Here is a 21,590-nt window from a genome sequence, read left to right as displayed (position 1 = left end):
AAAAGATTTACACATTGTTACTTCTGTAATTCTTTGTTTGGTTTTTTTTTTAGGGTTCTTCTCCAAATTAGTCTTGGAAGTTGCAGTTAAGGTTATTGGAATACAAAAGCTGTTAGAAATTCTATGACATTTTATTCTTCAGTAGTAAAACAAACCAGACCATATCACCTCTTTACTAATAAAGTCAGCATCATCTTACTTTTACCATTTCTTCAAATAAAAAAAACCAAGCACACCGTTAAAGTAAAAGAACTTCCTAGCCAGTTTTTCCCTACTTTGGGGAAAAACTTCTAGACTTTTGCCTGAAATGTAGAACATGCAGGTTGGCCTTCTCTGCTCGGTTTGAGGTGGGTTTAAAATCTGGATCTTCATTACTGTGGGCAGACATCCTGCATAAGATCTTGGATCCATGGCTTTATGCTCTGCATCCAACTTCTTTGGTGCTATAGATGCATTAGTCTTGACTGAATTTGTGGGCAGGGTCTCTGAGGGTTTAATGAGGATGAGAGAAGGAGGAGCTCAGATTGAAATATGGTGATCCAAGTTTCTTAAAGGAAGGATATTTGAAGTGACTGAAGGTACACATATAGTAAGTTGAAATACTTCCATTGCAGAGATTTATCACTGTATTGGAATGGAGGAGCAACTTTCTGTTGAGTGGAAGTCATATTTAAAATTAATTAACTCATATTAATCAGAACAAATTGCCATATAGTATAATTGTATTTAAGTACTGTGTGTTTCTCTGGAGAAAAAGTGGTAATATTTCCTAAAATCATATTAATAAAATAAAGGATATCGGTCTCAATGCTTCAGAAGAAGCTGGCAAGTTAAAAATTAATTATAGGCAGACACATTTTAGATATTTTTCCACTCTGCTGTGGGGATGTTAACAGCACTGCTTTACATTTCTAGTACAGCTCATTATCCTTTCTAAATCCTCAGCAATGTAGCTGGATTTTGTACAATACACTTATATTTGTGGGTTCTTGCACTGGTCTCTTCATAAATGAAGTATGGCTTTATACCCTCCTGTCAAATTTGACACAGTAGCCTATATGCAAAATCCGTGGGTTATGAGGTTTATGTTCATAGTATATTTTCCAAAGAAAGGTTGAGATCATAAGAAAAAGTGTAGAATATGAGTGGAGGTGATCAGTAAGGAATTTTTGGCCCACATTTGCCGTAAAGGTTGAGGAAAAAAATGTCCTATTTTTAATACTGGCTGCTTTTCATCCAGTATCTTGAAGTGGAAAAGTTGCATTTGTGTGCGCATAATAAATATTAGGTTCAGTAGCATAAACTGCATTAGAAATCAGCTGTCTTCAATTTTTGTTCTGTTAATGTTGTGAGTTTTTTTCTTAAAATGGTAGTTAGGCATTTGATCTTCTGAATTTGAGTATTGTACTAGTGAGTTGTCAGGTTGTATTGGGGAAAATGAAAAATACTGTCTGTCTTCTGTTCAGAGTCTGCATCTGTGGACAAGTCTGTATCCCATTCTTGCACAACTCCTTCTACATCTTCTGCTTCTGGACTGAATCCAACTTCTGCGCCTGCTTCATCTGCTCCTACAGTTCCTGTTTCACCTATCCCACAATCACCAATTCCTCCATTACTTCAGGACCCAAATCTCCTTCGACAGCTGCTGCCTGCTCTGCAAGCCACCTTGCAGCTTAATAATTCTAGCGTAGATATATCCAAAATCAATGAAGGTAAGGATTCTTTAAAGTTCATGTAATCTCTCATTTACATACATTAGTGTATTATTGCATACCAGACTGTAGTAAATGAAAGCCTTATTTTGATTGAAAAGTGAATAAATGAATCCCTAGGTAAAGTGGAGTTTTTTGTGGCTTTTTTTTTCTGTTAAACCTTCTCAGCATTTAAGGATTTCAAATTAATAAATGTTGATGTACATGAGCAGTGTAATTGAAACTGGTGACTTAATCACTATATCAGCATTTGTCTGTTGCGCAAAATTTCGTTAGAGCTCTTTGTTCTTTTGTTTCGTGCACTGTTCTTTGTTTTCTGTAGTTTGTGCTGCTGTTCTATTAATGTGTGTTGCATATAGTGAAACTTCTAGGGGTTCTTAAATCTTGTTGCCTAACAACTTTTTTCTTTAGCATAACAAAGAAAGCCTCTCTGAATAAAGGTAGCGTATCAGTAACTTTGCTAGCCAGTGAAATTTTGTACATTTAATCAGTGTGTCCCTTATGTTTTTGTTACATTGGCTTAGGTTGTTAGAAGTCAGTTTATCACTTACCTGTAGTGCCTTTTGCTGCAAGAGTGGGTAGAGTTGATGCATTTTGAATGCAGTTTTTTCTAATGTGTCTGCATGTGACAGGTTACTGATAAAGTGGTGTAGGAGTTTTGTTTGCTTCTTGTGCAAGAATCACTGATTTAAATAGGAAGTAAAATATTTGCATGGAGTGCTGAGAGTTAATTGTCTTTAACTTCCTGAAAGTGCAAATCAAGTAAGGGAAAATGCTTACAAAGTATTCTATACCTTGCAATTATTCATCAGAAAAAGTGGTCAGTTGGTTCCTTTTAATCAGCAAATATTCTGTCTTCATTCAGTACTAATAAGTGAGTAGGTCACTGGTTTCTTTTTCCTGTGCAGGGAAAGTCTTTAAAACTGTAATCCACTAGGTTGGACTAAAAAAAGACTAAAAAACCCACTAAAAAGTGTTATGGCTGTGTTGAAAAATGAAAGGTCCACTCAACTCCAGTTGTATTTTATTAAAAAGCTGCCCGGTGAAATTTCTAGTAATTTTCTCTTGCCATATGAGCAGCAGCTGTGTATGTCTTGGAACAAGAGTGTTCAGAATTGTTCTGATGACATGAGGGCCTGGCTGTGTCCACGTGGGCAGAGTGACTTCACCTTGCACAGCAGGGCTGCTCTTACTGTGCACACAATCCAGAGTTACTCTGTGCTTTGCTGGTGAGTCAGTTTTCGCAGGAGTGTGCTGGAAGGTATGTGCAGCAAGTATCCACAGAGCCTGGAGACCTTTTTGGAAAGGTTAGTTCAGAAGCTCAGAGTTCAGGGTTTTGTCATCTCATACTGCAAGATGCTCTTCCTGTATTGTGCAGTTTTAAAATGGTTTGAAGTGATTTTATTTTACTGGTGAGGGGGATGACATGCGACAGCTAAACCCAGAAGAGATAAGGGTTTTTTATTAGTAAGAAGAAACATGGATTTTTAACCTGAAAGAGATTTGTCTTGCTCTTGAACATGAAGTCTGGGCCCCATCTCTTTCAGTGAGTTGAAGTGATTCTGCTTTTTGCTTTTTTAAAAAATTATTGTAGTATAAAAAAATCTTCACACATGTTCTGCTTACTACAGTAGCAAATTGAAAAAAATTTCTCTTGCTGTTTACAAGAATTATTGCTAATCCATACGGTCAACTGGAAGACTTGACGTTATTTTTTTAAAGAATTTTTTGTTAAATGTATGTCTTAAAACTGCTAAAGAAAGGACTTGCTAGACATTCCAAGGCAACTTGAAATCAAGTAACTGAAGAACAGTTCAGGTGGATCTTTGGTCATGGTAGATTCAGGAAATAAATGTGAAAGAAAACATACCTTAAATGTAATTAGCCAGTTTCAACAGTTTAAAGTGGTGTTCTAGAATTGTCAGTAAAATAGAATATTTGTTTTCAGTTCTAACAGCAGCTGTGACACAAGCCTCTCTGCAGTCTATACTCCATAAAATTCTTACTGCTGGACCATCTGCTTTCAATATCACCTCCCTAATTTCTCAAGCTGCACAACTGTCTACGCAAGGTATTCAGAGTTTTTTTTTTTTCACTTACATAAATTTGTTACACAACATTTTAAAAAGGCTGATACAGTTGTGGAATCTGTCTCATGGCATATCTTTGGCCACACGATGTGGAGAATGTGAAATGACTTCTTTTTCCAAAGATAGGATAAAAAATTGTTATTGAGGGGCAGGAACCTGACACATTACTAAGTGAACATGCTTCTCTGTCTCACCTTTTGGGATTTTCTTTGTATGTTAAGAAATTCTACAGGAGTAATGTGAAACTTCTGGAATTAGATGTTACTTAACAGTATAAAAGACAACTCTTCCTTACTTCAACACCCATCTTGTAATACTGTGCAACTGTTGACTCTTGGGGGAGGCTTTAAATTCTTAAAGTTTCCTCTGTCTGGTGGGGACTTTTTTTTCATCTTCCAGGCAAGATACTCTTTCAGGTATTTCCAATATGTTCTGGCCTGTAACTTAATAAAAAAATTTAAAAACTTAAGTTTAGAAACTTAAACCAAAACAATAAATGCAGTCATCTTACTGAGTAGATAAGCAGTGCTAATGGTAATTTTTAACTATGGGTGGGGAGCTGTTGGTATATGCCTAGAATGGATTCATAGGTTTCTATATAAACTGTTCATGCCTTCTTTTGGTTAAATCAAATTGAACACTCTTAAAATAGGAGTCGCATATGATTTAGTCTCTGAATCTGTAAAAAGCATTTCCTAATAGCTTCTTCTCTTTCCCCTCCCCTGAAATTTTAGAAGTGGGGAGTTTGGGGGACATAACAGTCCCTTAGCTAGGATTGTTGTTGAGCATTAAATAGTTCTAGTTGTTCACAGTGAGCATGTTTGTATATCATCTAATACAGCATACTCTAGAGTACCCAAAGAAAATCTAATTTGCATTTATGATAGGACATGGTTTTATTAAAAGCATTTTTCTTTTCTTTACAGCTCAGCCATCTAATCAGTCTCCAATGTCTTTAACATCTGATGCCTCATCACCAAGATCATATGTGTCTCCAAGGATAAGCACGCCACAGACTAACACTGTTCCACTGAAACCTTTGATGACTACGCCACCAGTATCATCCCAGCAGAAGGTGAGCTCCTTTTGGCTTGTGCCATATTGTAGTAAGAAATCATTATACATAATATTAAATATTGTTCCTATATATCCATGTGCTAACAGTTGTGTGTAGGATAATAAAATATGTGTATCTTTCCCAATAGAAACAAACAACTGGAAGCAACTGCTTGACTGTATTTTGGCAGTGCAGCTTCAGCATGAAATCTAGTTTACTTCTCTTGAGGAAATTCTTAATGCTGGCCTCAGATGCTGTCTGGAGATTTTACCAAGGCATTGGTATTCTAGCATATTTAAATAGCAACAAAAGCATACCTCAGTGGCAACAACTGATACAATTATTTAGACTTACCCAATAAAAGATGTTTAGAATGGGAGAGAACTTCTTGGGGAAATTTACTTGAAGTAGTCTCAGATTTTGTTTAGAAATGTTCCAGGTGTTTACAGGTCAATAATATAATGTCCCTTTCCCTTCCTGCCCCCTCACCTCTGTTCATTCAGAATTCCTTCACTGGATCAGTGTCTAGGAAGTGTAAATTGAAGCTAACATACAAGCTGCTGATGTTCTTTCTGAGAAACCCCCACCTTCCTAAAATCTGTCTTCTCTATCACCACTTCTGCTTAGCTGAGGTGTCTTTTTCTCAGTTTTCTGCTCACAAGTGAACCTCTAATGTCTTGGATGCCTTTGAGGAATACTTTTCAGGAGAACACATTGCATTCCTCATTATATTCAAAATGCCTTATTTTCTTTCATCAGATTTTTTCCATGGGTACAAATAAAACCAAGTGATTCTCCCAGTTTCTTTTGATTGACAGTGATACAATGAATTGCAAAGCTTCATGTGTGTACCAGTACTGGTTGTTACCTTGGTTTCTGACCCTGGATTGCATCCTCAATCTATGTTCACATTCCATAGCTAGGTGGCAGGTAATGAAATTATCAAATGCCAAGGTTGAGATATTTGGTACTTCCAAATCCTGAGATATGAGAAAGAATCTTAAGTTGTGTACTGTCGATAACTGGAAGTAGATCTCTTCTGGTCTCTACAACCCAGAGATTGATTGTTAGTCCCAGAAGTAACAAATTTTTTTTCTGCAGCAGATACTTTGCCAGTTTGATAAAAAAAGAACTGTCTTGATAGTTTTTCTATTTGTGTAACTCAGTTCCATGAGATGGGAGCTTAGGTGGTGATAGCTCCGGTGTGAGCACGTCTGCTTTAGCAGCCCATCAGGTATGTGAGTCAGGCTAGCTTGTCTAGTTGTACAGTTTGAGGTGAATTATGCCTAATCAAGATGTGGTGCTGTGCCAGGACACAGTTGGTTTTAGAGCACATGGGCTTAGAGCAGACAAAGCTGAAGTGGCTCTGTGCAAGAAGAGCCCAGTGCCAGAGGCTCAGGGATTTGAGCTGGCTGTGGGACTACAGTAGTGCCATTGGCACAGTACCATTGCTTAGGACTGCTTGAACATGTCAGCACTGATTTCAGACTGAAGCTGCTGTGGCTGCCTTTGGGGTGCTGTGTGCATGTGGCAGCTCAGGGGGCACAGACTTTACCTTTTAGCTGTGCCTGTATTGTGTGGTCAGAAGCTGTTCTGAATTTCTGCAAAGTAGTTGTGTAAAGCACTTTACACAGACTTGTCAAGCTCAGTGAGAATGTTGCTTTTGGTTGGTTGGTTTTTCTGTTTTTTTGAATTTATTTAGCCCTTACTATTTTTCTGTTTCTGGTATATATATTTACAGTCTTTGAAACACTTGGAGAACATGGAGTAATTGAAAGGTTTTGTGGTTCATTTATTTTACAAATCCCACTTTTTCTTTATGGTCCTTTTTTTTGGGGGGGGTTATTTTTACCAGACTAGGAGCTGGTTACTTTACCAGTTTGGATCTGCTGCATGATTCCTTTATTGCTGATGGGCTTCTCTTTTGAAATTGTTCTGTTTGAACAGCCTTGGTGATTTAATGTCTGCTTACACACTGAGCAAAATGCAGGCATTAATAGCAAAGTTCTTCATGTCATACATTTCATAAAGGTACTTGTGTAGTCTGTTCTCATAAATCAGTTTACGATCTGCTACTGTTTCACCCTTCTGAACTATATAGTTCTGTTTATTTCAACAGCAGATTGATCTTAAAATTATCTTGCTTTTCCCTTTTAGTACCATGGACTTATCATGTGCTACTCAGACTTCTTTAGTATATGCCTATTAATCTAAAAACCAGAAAGAACACATGTTCATTTTGATGATAAGTTTAAAGGTGACTTTTCCTCTTAGACATTTAAGAGTTTGAATGGGCATTAAGACAGCTCCCTCCTCCCCTCCCCCCCCCCCGAATATTTAAATGAATCAAGTTACGTCTTCAGTTTATTTTACCATCTGTGGTTTGTTTCATAGAAGTCATAGTTTCTGAAGTAGAGCATTTCTGGAGGTTCAGGAGACCCTAGTTAGTAATCTACACTAATGTGAAGTCATCAAATGCCAGAGAGGCTGGCCAATTTGGTTTTTTTGTCTTTATGGATCCCCAGAAGCCATTTTTCCTTTGCTCTCTCCCTTTTCTCTCAATATTGTTAGCTCAATTTTGTGGAGGATAAATTTTGAAGCTCAACCTCTCTTGTATGTATTTCAAAATTGGTATGCAAAGCATTGGGCGAGATGAAATATCTTGGACTTCATTTGCTGTAAATTAGACATTACTAGATTCCCAAACTTCTCGTCCTGATGTAGTTGAGAAATTCATAGAAAAGACTGTATCTTACTGCTGGTATCTTAATACCTTGCATTGAATGTGTACTGCAAAGGAAAAGCAAGAAAGTGCTGATGACTATTTTTGTAGTCACCTGTGAGTTTAGAATTTAGAGAAGAGGGAACAGCAAACTGATAAATATGCTTTAGATTTTTTTTTCCATTTTTGATAAAGATGTTTTTAATATGCTTGTGATGTAATTATGTTCTTGACACTGTGTAATGTGTTTTCAAGTAGGGAAGTCTTAAATTTGTACAGGAAGATGTTATTTGGGTGATGAACAACTCTTCTGAGGTTGAAAATGAGCTCAGTGCTCAGATGGAAGATACAGTCAAAGATAACATAAGCTTGCAATATTTCGACAAGTCACATGGGTCTAAATTTGCTTCTGTTACGTCTATTAATAACCCCTTCTTAGTACAAAAAAAAAATCTTTCTGCACAGCTGTGGAATAGAATTTTTTTTTTAACTAACACCTTGTGAAGATAATAAAAATTGTGTCAGCAAAAGGCCTTGTAGCAAACAAACCCTACAGGTGTTGAAACTGTAATTTCCTTATCTTTTTCTGTTTCTTACACTTGCTCTTTACTGTGGAGGAATTCTAATGAAGTCTTGAACTTTCCAGGTTGCTACTCCAGGTGTTAAACAAGGACCAGCTTCCCAGGCAGCACCTCAGCAGCCAGTAATAGCTGACAAGCAGGCAGGTCATGAACCTGCCTCTCCACGAAGTCTTCAGCGTTCAAGGTATATTGAAATGCTTCTCTTCTGTCATTAGATTTTATCTGCATTCAGTGTGTGTTGTATATGTTGCAGTTAGTGGACTCTCTTTGGCCAGTTTATTGAACTGCTGCTACTGAGATGATGCAGCTAAGTACCTTTGTTACATATTTAATGTGGTGGATTCTCCATTTTTGGGGTAGTCATTAGACCATTCTCACAGAAGCAATATGGTTGTGTTCTGTCACTCTGGTGTCAATTTTATAAGTGATTCCTTGGATTGTGATTTCAGAGTTTTGAAGTTTCTGTCTCTGTGCAGTTAGAGAATCTGTGATGCTTAGTGTTAGATGTTTGTAGTGTCTTGCTGTAGTGTAATTTAATTCTGAAATTAGCATGATATTTTGGTTTGTTGGGTGATATTGCACTCTAATGAAAAGCATTAAAATTAAGTAAGTTTCACAAATACCTTTCATTGGCCAGACTTTTTTGTCAACATTGCAACTTATTAAGATGTTGCATGATACCAACATTTAACCTCTGATTTACAAGGTGGGTTTAGAATCTGTATCTTTGAAACCTTTCTTTTGGGTAGATGGAGTCTTCATAGTGTTGGATGCTCCGCATTTTGTCATATTGGTTCCAGGGGCTGTAACCAAAGATGTGTCATGAGTCATGTCAAATGTGTGATGGAGTCATGGTATAGAACTGTGGTAGGAAGAAGTTGACTTTTTTAGAGGTTCTGTAAATCTACACTTCTTAATAGCTGGATTTTTAGAGTGATTGAATAAGGTGTGTGGTGTGGTATGGTATTAAATAGAAAAACAAAAAGCCAAAGCCCAATACTCTTGCATTGTCAGCATACCTGAAGCTACACATGGTGCTGCTTTCCAGATCATAAAAGAGTGAGATCCTTCTATCTGCCCTTCTGGGAGTAATAACAAAAGGGACTTTTGTTTTTTTGTTTTTGTGGTTTTTGTTTTTTGGGGTGGTTTTTTTTTGGGGGGGGGAGGTTTTTTTGTTGGTATTGGCTGTTTTTGTGGGGAGAAGAGATGTATGTTTTGAAGTTTTTTGGGGGACTGGGTTATCTGTTGTATGCTTGGCAGTCCTGTCCCAGAAGCTGGCTTTATTGGAGACCCTGGAGTATTGACCAGTTTGAGGGTACAGACTCAAGAAAGTCAGAAATTTTGAGTTTTTAATGAAGGCTATTTTACAGACACTTGATTCTAAGCTCTGTTGGATTATAAGCCTGTAGCTCATTTATCTCTTTTAGGAGAATAAAGGCAAAGTGTCCAGCTCCAGTCCCTAGTAATTATGAATGGTGCTATTTAAATCTTTCTGAATTATAGTACCAAAGATAAAGTTACACTTTGCAGCAAGCTGAGCTTCTTTTATGAGGAGTGATGAGGTTTTGGGGGATAGCTCTCAGTCACAGGCCCTTTTATTCTTTGCTTGTCACCCTCTCGGCACAGGAAGTCTTCTTAAGAAAGATGGTCTTATTCTTGGAAACCTTTACCATGGCTTAGAGTCTGTGTGAGTTGATACTGGTGGGCATTTGGCCTGCTAGTCCATGCCTCACCCTTCCTTTGGGTTACATGACTTTGTACTCCAGCATGACCCTTACCTACAGTGAGTTTAGGGATCTGCTGTCCCTCTGCAAACCATTGCTCCATTTGGCATCAGTGTTTTGCTGGAGGAAGCTGAGTTTGCCCCAGCCCTGCTGAAGCAGGGGCATTGTGCAGGTAGCACACTCCATGGCTGAGGGCAGGAGGCAGTGTGCAGGCCAGGGTGAAAGAAACTGAGACAGTGTTAGTATTGTTCAGTGTCCTGTGTCTCTGAAATTAATACATGTTTGTGACTCTGCTGTATTGTGCATCCTGAGTTCATGTGATTTCAGTTTGCTTTGGAAGTGTCTCGTTTGCAACAAGTGGAAAATTAAGGAATAGGTGACTTGGAAAAACCTGTGTGACTGGTATTTTCTTGAGTGCAGTGGAGTTGAATGAAAGTGGACCAGTTCAGATATTGATTTACTTACCTGCAAAAGATTTGCTGTGTCGCAGTATGTCTGAATTGATATGGAACAGATGATTCCTTTATAAGTGAAAGTACTTGGTTGGATTGGGAGTGGCTCTTGGGAGCAATTTTTACTTTTATAGGAGTGAACAACAATTTAGCAAACTGAACTGTGGACAGATGGTCCAAAATCTTTTTAGCTCTGTGAATTAAGGTTGCATTTTTCTCCAGCTTAAATACTGATTAATTGAGCAGAAGTTCATCACAGCTGCATTTCCTTGGCTCATTAAAAGTTTTAAGTAAATGGAGGTAAAATTATTTTTGACTTGCTGGGGTGGAAACACAGTGTGAGAAAACCTGAGTAGCTATTGTGAACTTTCAAAAAGTGAACATTTCAGCCATTTAAGTTGGGAAATTAACACAATGCAGGCATACGGTGAGTCTGTCTGTTAGAGATTATTCCAAAGACACACAATCGATTATTGCTGCTTTAAATATGAAACTAAATTAGTGCTTCCATAACTAATAGTTTCATCAGGTTGGTAGTTTCTCTCTGTTTTTCAGAAGGACTGAGAAAAATTTTCCTTTACCTTGGGAAAGTGCTGTGAAGGGAGATATTTCATTGCATTTTTTGTAGGTTGTAAAATTCTGACGTTTGTAGTAGTATATTTCAGAACCATCATGTGTTAATACCCTTGGTACAGATATTTTTGCCCCTCTGGAGGCATTCTGTTACTTGTGGCATAGTCAGTCTTTAACTCAGCTAAGGCAAGTATTTCCCTTCAGTGAGGCATTTAAAAATACTGTGGTAGTTTGGAACAGTCATTGCTGCATTCATAGCTCCCCCTGCTGCTAACACAGCAGTGCCTAGGATATATTGTGACAGTATGTTTTAGTCATAATTAAGGTACAGCTTCATTTTTGAGAAGCCCACAGATTTTATTTATTTATTTATTTTCTTGAAACATTTCTGATGTATTTGAGTTTTACTAATGAAGCAGGAGTGGGAGAAGACAGGCTGATAAATGAAGAGGAGGCAAGTCATAGAGGGAAATTTAATTCTAGTAGAACTAAGGAGTAAATAAGGTTGTGCCTGAATTCTACTTAATTAATAAAAATAGCCTGTCTCTGCGCCATCACTATGCTGATGCTAAATTAGAATAATTTACTTTGGAACAGAATTCTAGCTGCAGTCTACTTTGGTCCCAACTTGGAGTAGGACTGGCAAGTTTGAATTGCTTAGGTGACTTTTTTTTTAATATCTCAGAATATCTTCTTCTGATGTTTGACTGCCCTTATGGTGATTGTTTTTTCTCATGTCTAATTAGAATGTCCCTTGTTGCAGCTTGTCTCTGCCTCTTGTGCTGTCACTGTGCATCTCTGAAAAGAGTCTTTTCTCCCCAAAATTAGTAAAAATCTGCAAAAAGATCCCTCAATCCCCTTCCCCTCAGTCTTCTGGTTTCCAGACTGAATAAACTTTAAGCTTCTTCTGATACAGCATGTGCTTCAGCCCCTTAGTCACCTGTGTGGTCCTGTGCCACATTCCTTTGCTATAGCAGTTTAATTCTTGTCTGGTTTTAGGCTTCCCACTATACAGTGCTCCAGATACTGTGAATCGCATAAGCTCTGAAAAGAAGGGAGGAGTTGCCTTTTTTATAGGAGAAGTGCTTCATCCCTCTTGTCGGCTTGGTGACTCTCTGGCTTTGTTCCAGCAGGTCCAGTCAGACATCCAATTTGTTGGCTGTAATTCTTAATGCTGTAGTTCTTTGAAAGTGTGAGTTGAATAGGGTAAATGTCTGGGCATTGGACTAGAGAGATAGTTGCATTATGTAAGGATGTTTTCAGTCTTCAAAGGGACTGACAGGTTTGGTGATGAATCAGAAGTCCTTTGAAATTTGGTTCTCCTTCATAATACTTTCTTCTTGCCTGCAAGTGATACACAGTTTTAAGAAATAGACTGAAATTATGGCCTGTGTTGAAAAGTTTCTGCCAGTGGGAGAAGCACTAACACAATTAGTGCTACTGTTTCTCAGTACGTGTAGTGCCAAAGAACATTTAACTGTGAGGTACCATCACTGTTATGCTGAGTACGTTCCAGTAAAGCAGTCAGGTTTGGTGGCTGCAAACACACTGCTCCTGTGATACTTCTGTTCTCCCGAGTGCATTCAGTAAAGATGTGCGATGTCACAAAACCATGTAGATTGTGTTTTGACATGAGTACTGAACTCCTCAAATCCCACATGGCTGTATTTTCAGATCAGGATATCAGGCATTGTTCTTAATGATTATTCTGACAAACCTCTTTTGAATAAATGTGTTTGCCTCCAACCTGATACATCATTACTGAAAATCTTATGTTTGCAGCTGTTTGAAGGAAGAACATAAATATATGTATATTTTCTATCCAGCACCATTTAGGCACAGCTTACCTCTCTTGAATAGCTCTCAGAGTTGAAAACCAGACGTCACAAAACCCTACCAAATAACAGAATCCTCTGTTACATTGTAGCACTCAGTTCCAATTAAATTTAGAGGTTTGTAGAAAGGTGGCCCAGGTTTGGTCTACCAGGAGTATTTACTTGTGGCTTGAACGCTTTATGTATTTTTGTGCCTGGAAGCATGAATTTTCAGTGTTCATTTCTCTCTAGGTTCACATATGTTTTTTAAATGCTCACTTGTTTTTTGTTATTCTTTCTTCTAGTAGTCAAAGAAGTCCATCACCAGGTCCAAATCATACCTCTAGCAGTAGTGCATCAAACTCAACACCTGCACCACAGAATACATCTGTACGACCCACATGTTCATTAACACCTACGCTAGCAGCACACTTCAATGAGAACCTTATAAAGCATGTTCAGGGCTGGCCTGCAGATCATGCAGAAAAGCAGGTGAGTGCTCCTTTGCTTTGTTACCTGGGAGAGGGCATAATATGTAGCTTAAAATTTGGGTTGCTTTTTCTAGGAATTAAAAGTATTAAAACCTTTATTCTTGTCCTCAGCCAGGAGAGAGGAAAGGGAGATTAGGCCAGACCTGCAGGTTTTATGTGTGTGCCTTTCAGTAGTTGGGTATTTTCAGTCTCACTTGAAGTGTCAGTGCTTTTGAAATTCCCTCAGATGAATAGCTGTCCTCATAACTATTTTCTTACTGCTAAAGTTCTGTTGAAATTTACAGAGAACATAGAGTTCAACATATTTTTTCATAATGATATTTTGGTTATGTGGAAAATGTTATAAATTAGGTACAGAGTTAAACTATTTGAGAATACTCCATGATTTTAGTTACTGACGTGTTAGTTCTACACAGTGTAGAAGAAACTCTACCTTGTTTGTGAATTAATGTAGATACTCAGACTGAATTTGGGCTATTTTTACATAATGGGAAATCCAGTCAAACTGTCATCCATATATTATAGCTAATTGCCTTAAATCTGTTCTCTTGTAGTAATACAAGGAAACTGGATGCATGTCAGCTGCTTGGAATGTATTACTCAAAGGAACCATATTGGTTATTGAATCTAGTTAAGTTATTTCTGCAGGCAGCCATATCTGATGCAGTCTATTTAGGGTAATAATCTTACCTAGCCCAGTTTACTTTGGTCTTTTAAAGACTTGATGCATGCTGGCACAATTCTACACTGGAGACTTTTGGATAGTAACTTGCAAGATGACTCTCACAAGCACAGTGTAAACTGAGACCCTGTTAGGATTCCTGCTTCTTTTCACTGATTTGTTAAAGTTGGTTTTAAGAAATTACCAACCTGTACTGAATCAAACACTGAGGCATTGCTGTGGAGTGTCTTGAAGGAAATGGTGTAGCATAGGCACTTACCTATGGCCTTGGTCTGTAGTTTTGAAAGTATTATTTTCACAGTGTACTGAATTCACAAGTATCTTAATATAGAAAGCAGATTTATGCAGTGCATAGGTTTTGGGGTCTTTTTCCCTTGTTGGTAATAAAGAGATCAAAAAACTCAGCTAATGCTAGGCAGTCATGTACTCAGTTGGGTACTTCTCCCTTTGTGCTACATGCTGTATTGTCCTGTCTGCTATTTCAGGTGATTTCACGTGGTGGTGTTGTTTATAGACCAGTTTTGAATAGTAGCACTTGAGGCACTTAAGTGAGACATTTGATATAAAAGTGAATGAAAGTATAGGTGCGGTACATAGTGAAGAAGATAAGATAGATCAAAGTGGAGAGACTAAAATCCAGTGCCTTGGTTTCTTCAGATAGCTGCCAGATATATAGTGTAATTTGAACTTAAGGCAGAAGAGCACATGCCTGAGTAAACTGAAAAATAAATAAGTAAATAAATTAGAAAAGTCAGGACAAGTATGTGCTAAAGCAGTTGGACTTGAAGAAATGTGGTGTGCAAGTAGTTAATAGCTAAAACATTCTTGAATTACAGCAATTACCTCACAGAACTCATAAAAAGCACTTAACATGGCAAACTGAAAAACAATTCAGTAACTGGAGTTACTGCATGGGCATTTATATCCTACTAGACACCAGGGTACTCCTGGATGTTAATAAACTCCAGAAATGAAAACTTTTAATGTAGGGAATTAGAATACAAAATGCTGCTTTGAACTGGAGAAATGCCAAAAGTTGATGAAGACCTGTGCTAAATAACATTATTTTTGGGAAGGAGAATTAAATGTACAAGTACCTAATCAGATGTGGATGAATCCCAGTAGGCAGCTAAGCACCACACAGCTACTTGCTCACTCTGCCCCAGCTGGACAGGGGAAACAATTAGGCAGAAGTGAGAAAACTTGGGAGTTGAGGTAAAAGCAGGTCAAAGAGTAAAAGAGGGAGGGGGAAAGGGATGCAGAAGCAGTCACTACCAGCCAGCCAGTGCACTGCCAGTTCCTGAGCCATGGCAACCCTAGAACACTGTCCCCCAGTTTTACTGCTGAGCATGGCACATGTATGGTGTGGAATATCCCTGAGGTCATTTCGGGTCAGCTCTCCCAGTTTTGTTCCCTCCCTGCCTGTTGTCCACCCACAATGTATTTGCTGGGTGGAGAGCAGGTCAGAGAGAGAAAGGGAGAAACCCTTGATGCTGTGTAGGATCTACTTAGAAATTGCTAAAGCTTTACTATGCTGTCAGCACTGGCTTGGTCACAGCTTCAAAACATGGCACCACGTGGCACCATTTTCTTCTCTCTGAAGAGAATTAATTCCATCCCAGCCAGACCCAGTGTAGCAGAGGATAACATTGCTAAACAGTAATGCTGCAGGGAAGGCTGTATTTTGAAACAATTTCTCCATGTGCCACTTGAAAGAAGTCCTGTTCCCTACTGCAGTGTAATACACAGGGCGTCAGATAATTATACTGGTCTCCCTGGTGCTGTTGTGGAGTCCTCTGGAGTCATATCCAGTACAGTGATGACACTTCAAGAAATGCACAAATTGGGAATTGGATAGGTTGTGCTTTTTAAATTTACACTTCTGCTTATCTCCAGCTGACTAAGTGGGAATATTAAAGTAATGGAGTTGATCTGTTAGAGAGCACCTGAAGAGGGTTGCAGAGTTTTTTTCTGTTAGGTAGAAGGTAGCTGGAAAGATGATGGCATTCAGTTATTTTTGTCACTAAGGCTTAATTAGATGGGAAATTTAAGTCTGCCATTGGAATAATGGTTGGAGACTTTGAAACTGTTTGAAAAGGTTATTTTAGAAGCTCCAAGTCCTGTCACATATTGTCTTTCAAGATGGCTGGGTAAACATTTAGGATCAAGAAGGCCTTAGCATAGGCGTAGGTTAGACAGTTTCTGGGCAGCAGTGTTGTTTATTTGTGATTCAAAATGGGCTTTTGTAGACAACTTAAAGTGCTTCTGATTTAATACTGCCTTTTGAAATTAGAGTGCTTTGCTGTTTCAAGAGACACTGATCCAGCAATTCTCTGGCTACTGCCACTTGTTTCCAATGCATGATTCAAAATCCTAATCTTTGTTTAACCCCTGCAGGCATCAAGATTACGTGAGGAAGCCCATAACATGGGAAGTGTGCATATGTCAGAAATTTGTACTGAATTAAAGAATTTAAGGTCTTTAGTTCGAGTATGTGAAATTCAAGCAACTTTGCGTGAGCAAAGGTAAGCGTGTGCTCTGTGCTTATCTTCAGTTTTTAGGGTGTTATTAGAACTTCATTCTTGCCTTATTTTGCATGAGTTCTGTTTACTGATGGCTGTAAGTACACCAATACTTGCCATGTTTGCGAGCTGTCTTCCCTGTGTACATTCTGCCTGTTTCTGTCCACTAAGCAGAACCAGATATGCAATTCCTGTATCTGCTTTAACTGAGATAGAAAATAAATCTCTGCAGAAACCTTAGTGCATTACAAAGAACTGATGAACTCACAGTATTTCAGCATGCTTCTAGAGTATCAGCCCATACATAATGCATAGATTGCATAGGTACATGTCTGCACAGTTTATCCTGATCTGAAGCACTACAGTTCATATGAGAAATTCAATAGATCTAAAGCCAGAGCAAGTTTGAACAGGTGTAATTTACATCACAAGTGAAGGAGAAATTAATGTTTGGTTATAGCAAAGTAGATGTGCTATAAGTCAGTGATAGCAGGTGTCTTGCATATCACTTCAGTGATAGGCTGAATACTTTTGTGCGAGATTGGAAACTGTAATCATAAAATACATGCTCAAAATATTCACCAGTGGTCCTGATTTTGTATCTGCTTTCATACTCAGTTTCCTCTTTCAGTGATATTATCCCAACTATCAAATCACACTACAGTTTGAATACAGTGCTTCTTACTGTTTGAAGCCACCTTAATTGTGTTGCATGCTGCTAAAATAGCTGCATTTATTCTAGAAGCTCTTGCATTTTGGCAGATAGTGAAACAATCCTTTAGAATCAGGCTATAATATATTTGTAAGCCTTTCCTGATAAAGAACTGAAAACACCCATTTTTTCTGAAGCTTTATTTCATAACTTCACCACATGAATTATAACTTCTGTAGTATATTTAATGAATGGCTTGGTTTCTTAGTTTTAATTTCCTATGGTGTCATTTGTCTCTGCACATTTGATCTGAAATAACATGTCAAATGTCGTTGTTCAGCTCATTAAATAGCACCTTCTTTCTTGTACACTTTGTATCCTAAAACTGTCAATGGATAATTATTATTATGACTTTGAGCCTGTAGTAACATGTATCTTTTATTTTTGCTGCAATCCCAAAGATGTGGAATACAAGGCATAAGTAACCAAGTTGATGGGGGAGGCTTTGACAAAGGATGGGATTATCAAAATCAATACATTTAAATGATGATACTATTTCTGTACTTCTGCACAGAAGAGTGCTACTTAAATGTCTTCCAAGAAGGAACTTCATCTCTAGATAAAGCACATACATTGTTTGAATCATAACTGACAGCATGTAAAAAGTCACTTTTCATTGATTGATATATTTTATATGCCCATGCCTTGAAGCTGAATGTTCTCCTTTTGGTGTCTCTATATTAATATATTATTTTCCACCTACTTTTCAGTAGAAAATTCATTTTTAATGAAGTGGGCACATATTTGTAAAGTGTTCCAAAAAAGTGCTGAATTGTTCCTTTTTCTGCATTTATTAAAGTTGCTTCAGCCTTCATAGAATATTTATATAAAACCTAAATTCTCCCTGAGTATTTTCTTATTTCACTGACATGTTTGCATTACACTTCAGCATCATGAAAAGTGGTTCAAATTGTTCATTAAAAATTCCTGTGAACCAGATGTTTGTTAGTCATGGTAATTGCTTATGTCACTTCAGAAAAAGAGGAAAAAAGGTATAAGAAGTTGTGAGCAATATAATTTATTTTTAAGCAAGGTGTAGTTACAACTTTTTATCTTAGATGCCCTTTAATGATGCTTCAAATGTTTTTGAAATTGGAAAATTGGAGTTTACCATAAGTAGAGACTGCCATTAGCCACAGAGCCAAATACTTTAAAAAAAGCAAGTGAGAAGAAGACTCACCTTTTTTTTTTTTTTTTTTTTTTTTTTTTAAGAGCACTTTAGGTTGTTTTACAGTCTGGAAAACTGCATGATAAACGCATAATGCTGTTCTCCAGATTACTCAGTTACTTGGCTTACTTGACAGTGTCCTGTTTTTTCTGGGAGCTACATTCAAGTGAAGAGCTGACCTAAACACAACTATGTATCAGTCATAATAAAAATGCAGCAACTTAGTTTTTTGAACTAAAGTGTCAAACACACCAAGCCTTTGTGCATCTGCACATGGCTGTAGGTTATTGAACAGATTGGGAATTGATACCTGATTCTTTTAATGGGGCTAAGGAAGTTGGTATCTTTTACTGAAATTGCAGAAGTACTTGTATAGATGCTTATTTAATACATCTGTATAGTGGAAATGTTTATACTAATTAATTTCTTTTCTCTTGCAGGATACTATTTTTGAGGCAACAAATTAAAGAACTTGAAAAGCTAAAGAATCAGAATTCCTTCATGGTGTGAAAAATTGTAAACAATTGCACATGGTTTTGAGTACAGGAACTATTAAACTGATGCCCAGTCTTAACACTTTTGAGCTGCATTTGAGTAGACTTTGGACCGTTGAGCTGGGCAGAAAAAAAAGTTGACATGGGGAAGGGGACAGGAGGGAGTCAAATTCAGGGGAAAGATACAAGAATGATTTGTAAAACCCTTGAAATGTAGATTTCTTGTAGATGTATTCTTCACGTTGTAAATATATTTTGTAGAGTGAAGCCATGGGAAGCCATGTGTATCAGAGCTTAGACATCCAAAACTAATCAATGCTGAGGTGGCTAAATACCTAGCCTCTTACATGTAAACCTGTCTGCAAAATTAGCTTTCTTTTTTTTTTTTTTCCTTTCTTTTTTTTCTTTTTTTTTCTTTTTTTTTTTTTTTTTTTTTTTTTAGTTAATTTATCATTCAGAAATTTTTCCTAAAATTCAATGCAAGCGCCAGGCGATTTGTGTCTAAGGCTGCAACAGTTTGGGCAATGTACAAAATACCACGAAACAACTGTTTCCACACTTGCACCGAGTCGAGAGCAGTGCTTCTCCATTTCTGTTTTACAGAGAAATGTTTTTCATCTTCTGTGTTCCATTTCCCCGTGAAATCCTAAATCTGATTTTATCAGCTTTTTAATGCTTCTACTTTTCTCTTTTCTTAAGGCACTGTTGCTATGGCACTTTTTCTATAATCTTTTCATTCCTGTGTACAGTAGCTTAAAATTGCAGTGATTGAGCATAACCCACTTGTTTGTATAAATTATTGAAACGTATTTCCATTTGCACCCTGTAAGAATGGACTTAGAGTACTGCTGGGCATGTGTGCTGAAAGTACATTACTTGCTCAAATATAAGGAAATAGCCCAATGAACATGTTAACATGGTTGTGGGAGGGGAAAGAGAAAAAAAAAGCTAGTCAGATGTGAATTGTATCTGTTGTAATAAACATGTTAAAGCAAAGAAACACTGGTTTTCATTTCCTTTGGTCAACACATTAAAATTTGGTCTTTTTGGGGATTCTTTATTAGAACTGTTCTTGTTGAACATTTTTGTACTTAAATAATTCCTCAAGGGAGGTTTTGTTTAAAACTTGTAAACAGGAAAATATGTATAAAATATTTAAGGAAATATAAAATTCAACAAGGATGATTTAAGACACCTCCCCAACAGTTGTCATATGTTAACTCCTGGTTTACCTGTCTTGATATTATGACATTTCATTTCGAAGGATGTTTGTGTTGTAGCTAACTGTTTAAGTCTGGTGCTGACTGCTGTTCTTAACCATCACAAAACGCTGAATTTGTGTAATTGGAGCAACTCACCGTTTGAAAATGGTGGAAAAGCTCAGCTTTGTATATTGTTTCCTAAAGTATATTAAAAATAAAAAAGAAACTATTGCTACTACAAAATAAACGTGGCTTTTTCTTTGCTTAAAAACGACAGAAACGTGATGGCAGTACTAGTTTAATATTTGTAGAGGGTATATGTCACAGCAGTCTGTTAAGGAGGAAAGATAGTAGGAGATGGATTAAAAAAAGAAAGAAGAAAGAAAGAATTTAATGATACAGATGTTGACATGTGAACATGTGATACTTTGTGTTTTGTTCCTAAAAAATAATCTCAGCACCAGAAATGGTACTCGATTTTTGTGTTGAGTGAGCTTGGACTGATTTTTAAAATCAGGTTTTCATCAGTAGAAGCTGAATGCTCTGATTTAACAAAACATTGCAAATGGAGCAAGTTTAAATACCTAACTAACAACAACAATGGGAAGTTGGGACAGATGAACTTGTAGTTTTTCCTCACTTTGTAACCCAGTATGTTCTGTTGTGTTCAAACATGCAAAAGTTTGATTATTCAAATCAAACATGCAAATGTTTGATTTTTCTCAGAAGATGGGAGTATTCTCGAATGAATTGGAACATACATTGTTTCTGCGTTTTTAGAGACCCAAGGCTGAGTGACAGAATTCTTCCTGAGACTTTAATATTTGCCTTGCATCCTATTTTTGAAAGTTGCTCAAGTGTAGGGCAATAGCATGTGAATTGCATGGGGTTATGCAAGGGATCTCTCACCAGTGGCTGTCCTTAGTTTAGATATTTCACTGTTTGGTTACTTCCTGAGACAGAGGTGGTTCCTATCTTAATAGATATGCTGGGTCTATTTTCCATGAGCTTATTTTGTTTCCTTTTGCTTGTTATATTGCCCTCTATAGCATCCTGTATCAGTGAGCCTCAGAAGTTAATTTTAGTTTTAGAGAATTACTTTGGATCATTTTTTTTAAAGCTCTGTTTTGAATTAATTTTCTTATGTTTAACTACTGCCTGTTGATCTTGCAGTTTTGCAGAAGATTGTCCTTTCCAGCCTAAAAGATGCTAATCTGTTTATCACTTGAAAACTTCCATAAAGTGTGAATGGTCACAGATAATTTGGGAGTCACAAGGATTAATGTGCCACTTTAACCCTCTCAAACCACCTGCATAAATACCCATCACACAGAGACATGCTCTCTCTTCAGGTGATGCCCTCCCTAACTCTGCAATAAAGGTGGCTGCTTTGTCACCATCTGGTGACACGTCCACACCTGGTTGGGTTCTGTATTTACTCCCCATGCAATAGCTTTCCTCCCTATCCCCCACACCCTTCCAACACCTGGAGCTGTTGTTAGCTGAGGAGGGACAGCCTGCCAGACTTTGGCTAGTATTAGGCAAGTTAGGAAAGAGGATTGGATTGCAGGCACTGCTTTGAAGTCAGCACTAA

The 21,590-nt window shown here is 37.5% G+C and overlaps 1 protein-coding gene across 2 annotated transcripts in view; it reads left to right on the top strand.

The window, feature by feature from the left end:
* Nucleotides 1–18,930, top strand: part of WAC (WW domain containing adaptor with coiled-coil) — a 55,392-nt gene extending 36,462 nt beyond the window's left edge. The window contains exons 8-14 of one of the 2 annotated variants that reach the window (XM_066551922.1): nt 1,467–1,712; nt 3,661–3,783; nt 4,729–4,877; nt 8,228–8,346; nt 13,034–13,217; nt 16,296–16,423; nt 18,741–18,930. In XM_066551922.1, coding sequence (XP_066408019.1) covers nt 1,467–1,712; nt 3,661–3,783; nt 4,729–4,877; nt 8,228–8,346; nt 13,034–13,217; nt 16,296–16,423; nt 18,741–18,810 — 1,019 coding nt within the window. In that variant the 3' untranslated portion in view covers nt 18,811–18,930. Of the gene's footprint in view, nt 1–1,466; nt 1,713–3,660; nt 3,784–4,728; nt 4,878–8,227; nt 8,347–13,030; nt 13,218–16,295; nt 16,424–18,740 lie in introns of both variants that reach the window. The other variant, XM_066551913.1, reaches the window with a different exon arrangement.
* Nucleotides 18,931–21,590: the final 2,660 nt, after the last annotated feature.

This window comes from Molothrus aeneus, chromosome 1 (assembly GCF_037042795.1).
Source record: "Molothrus aeneus isolate 106 chromosome 1, BPBGC_Maene_1.0, whole genome shotgun sequence".
Taxonomy (NCBI): domain Eukaryota; kingdom Metazoa; phylum Chordata; class Aves; order Passeriformes; family Icteridae; genus Molothrus; species Molothrus aeneus.
This window is presented reverse-complemented; position numbering and strand designations above follow the sequence as displayed.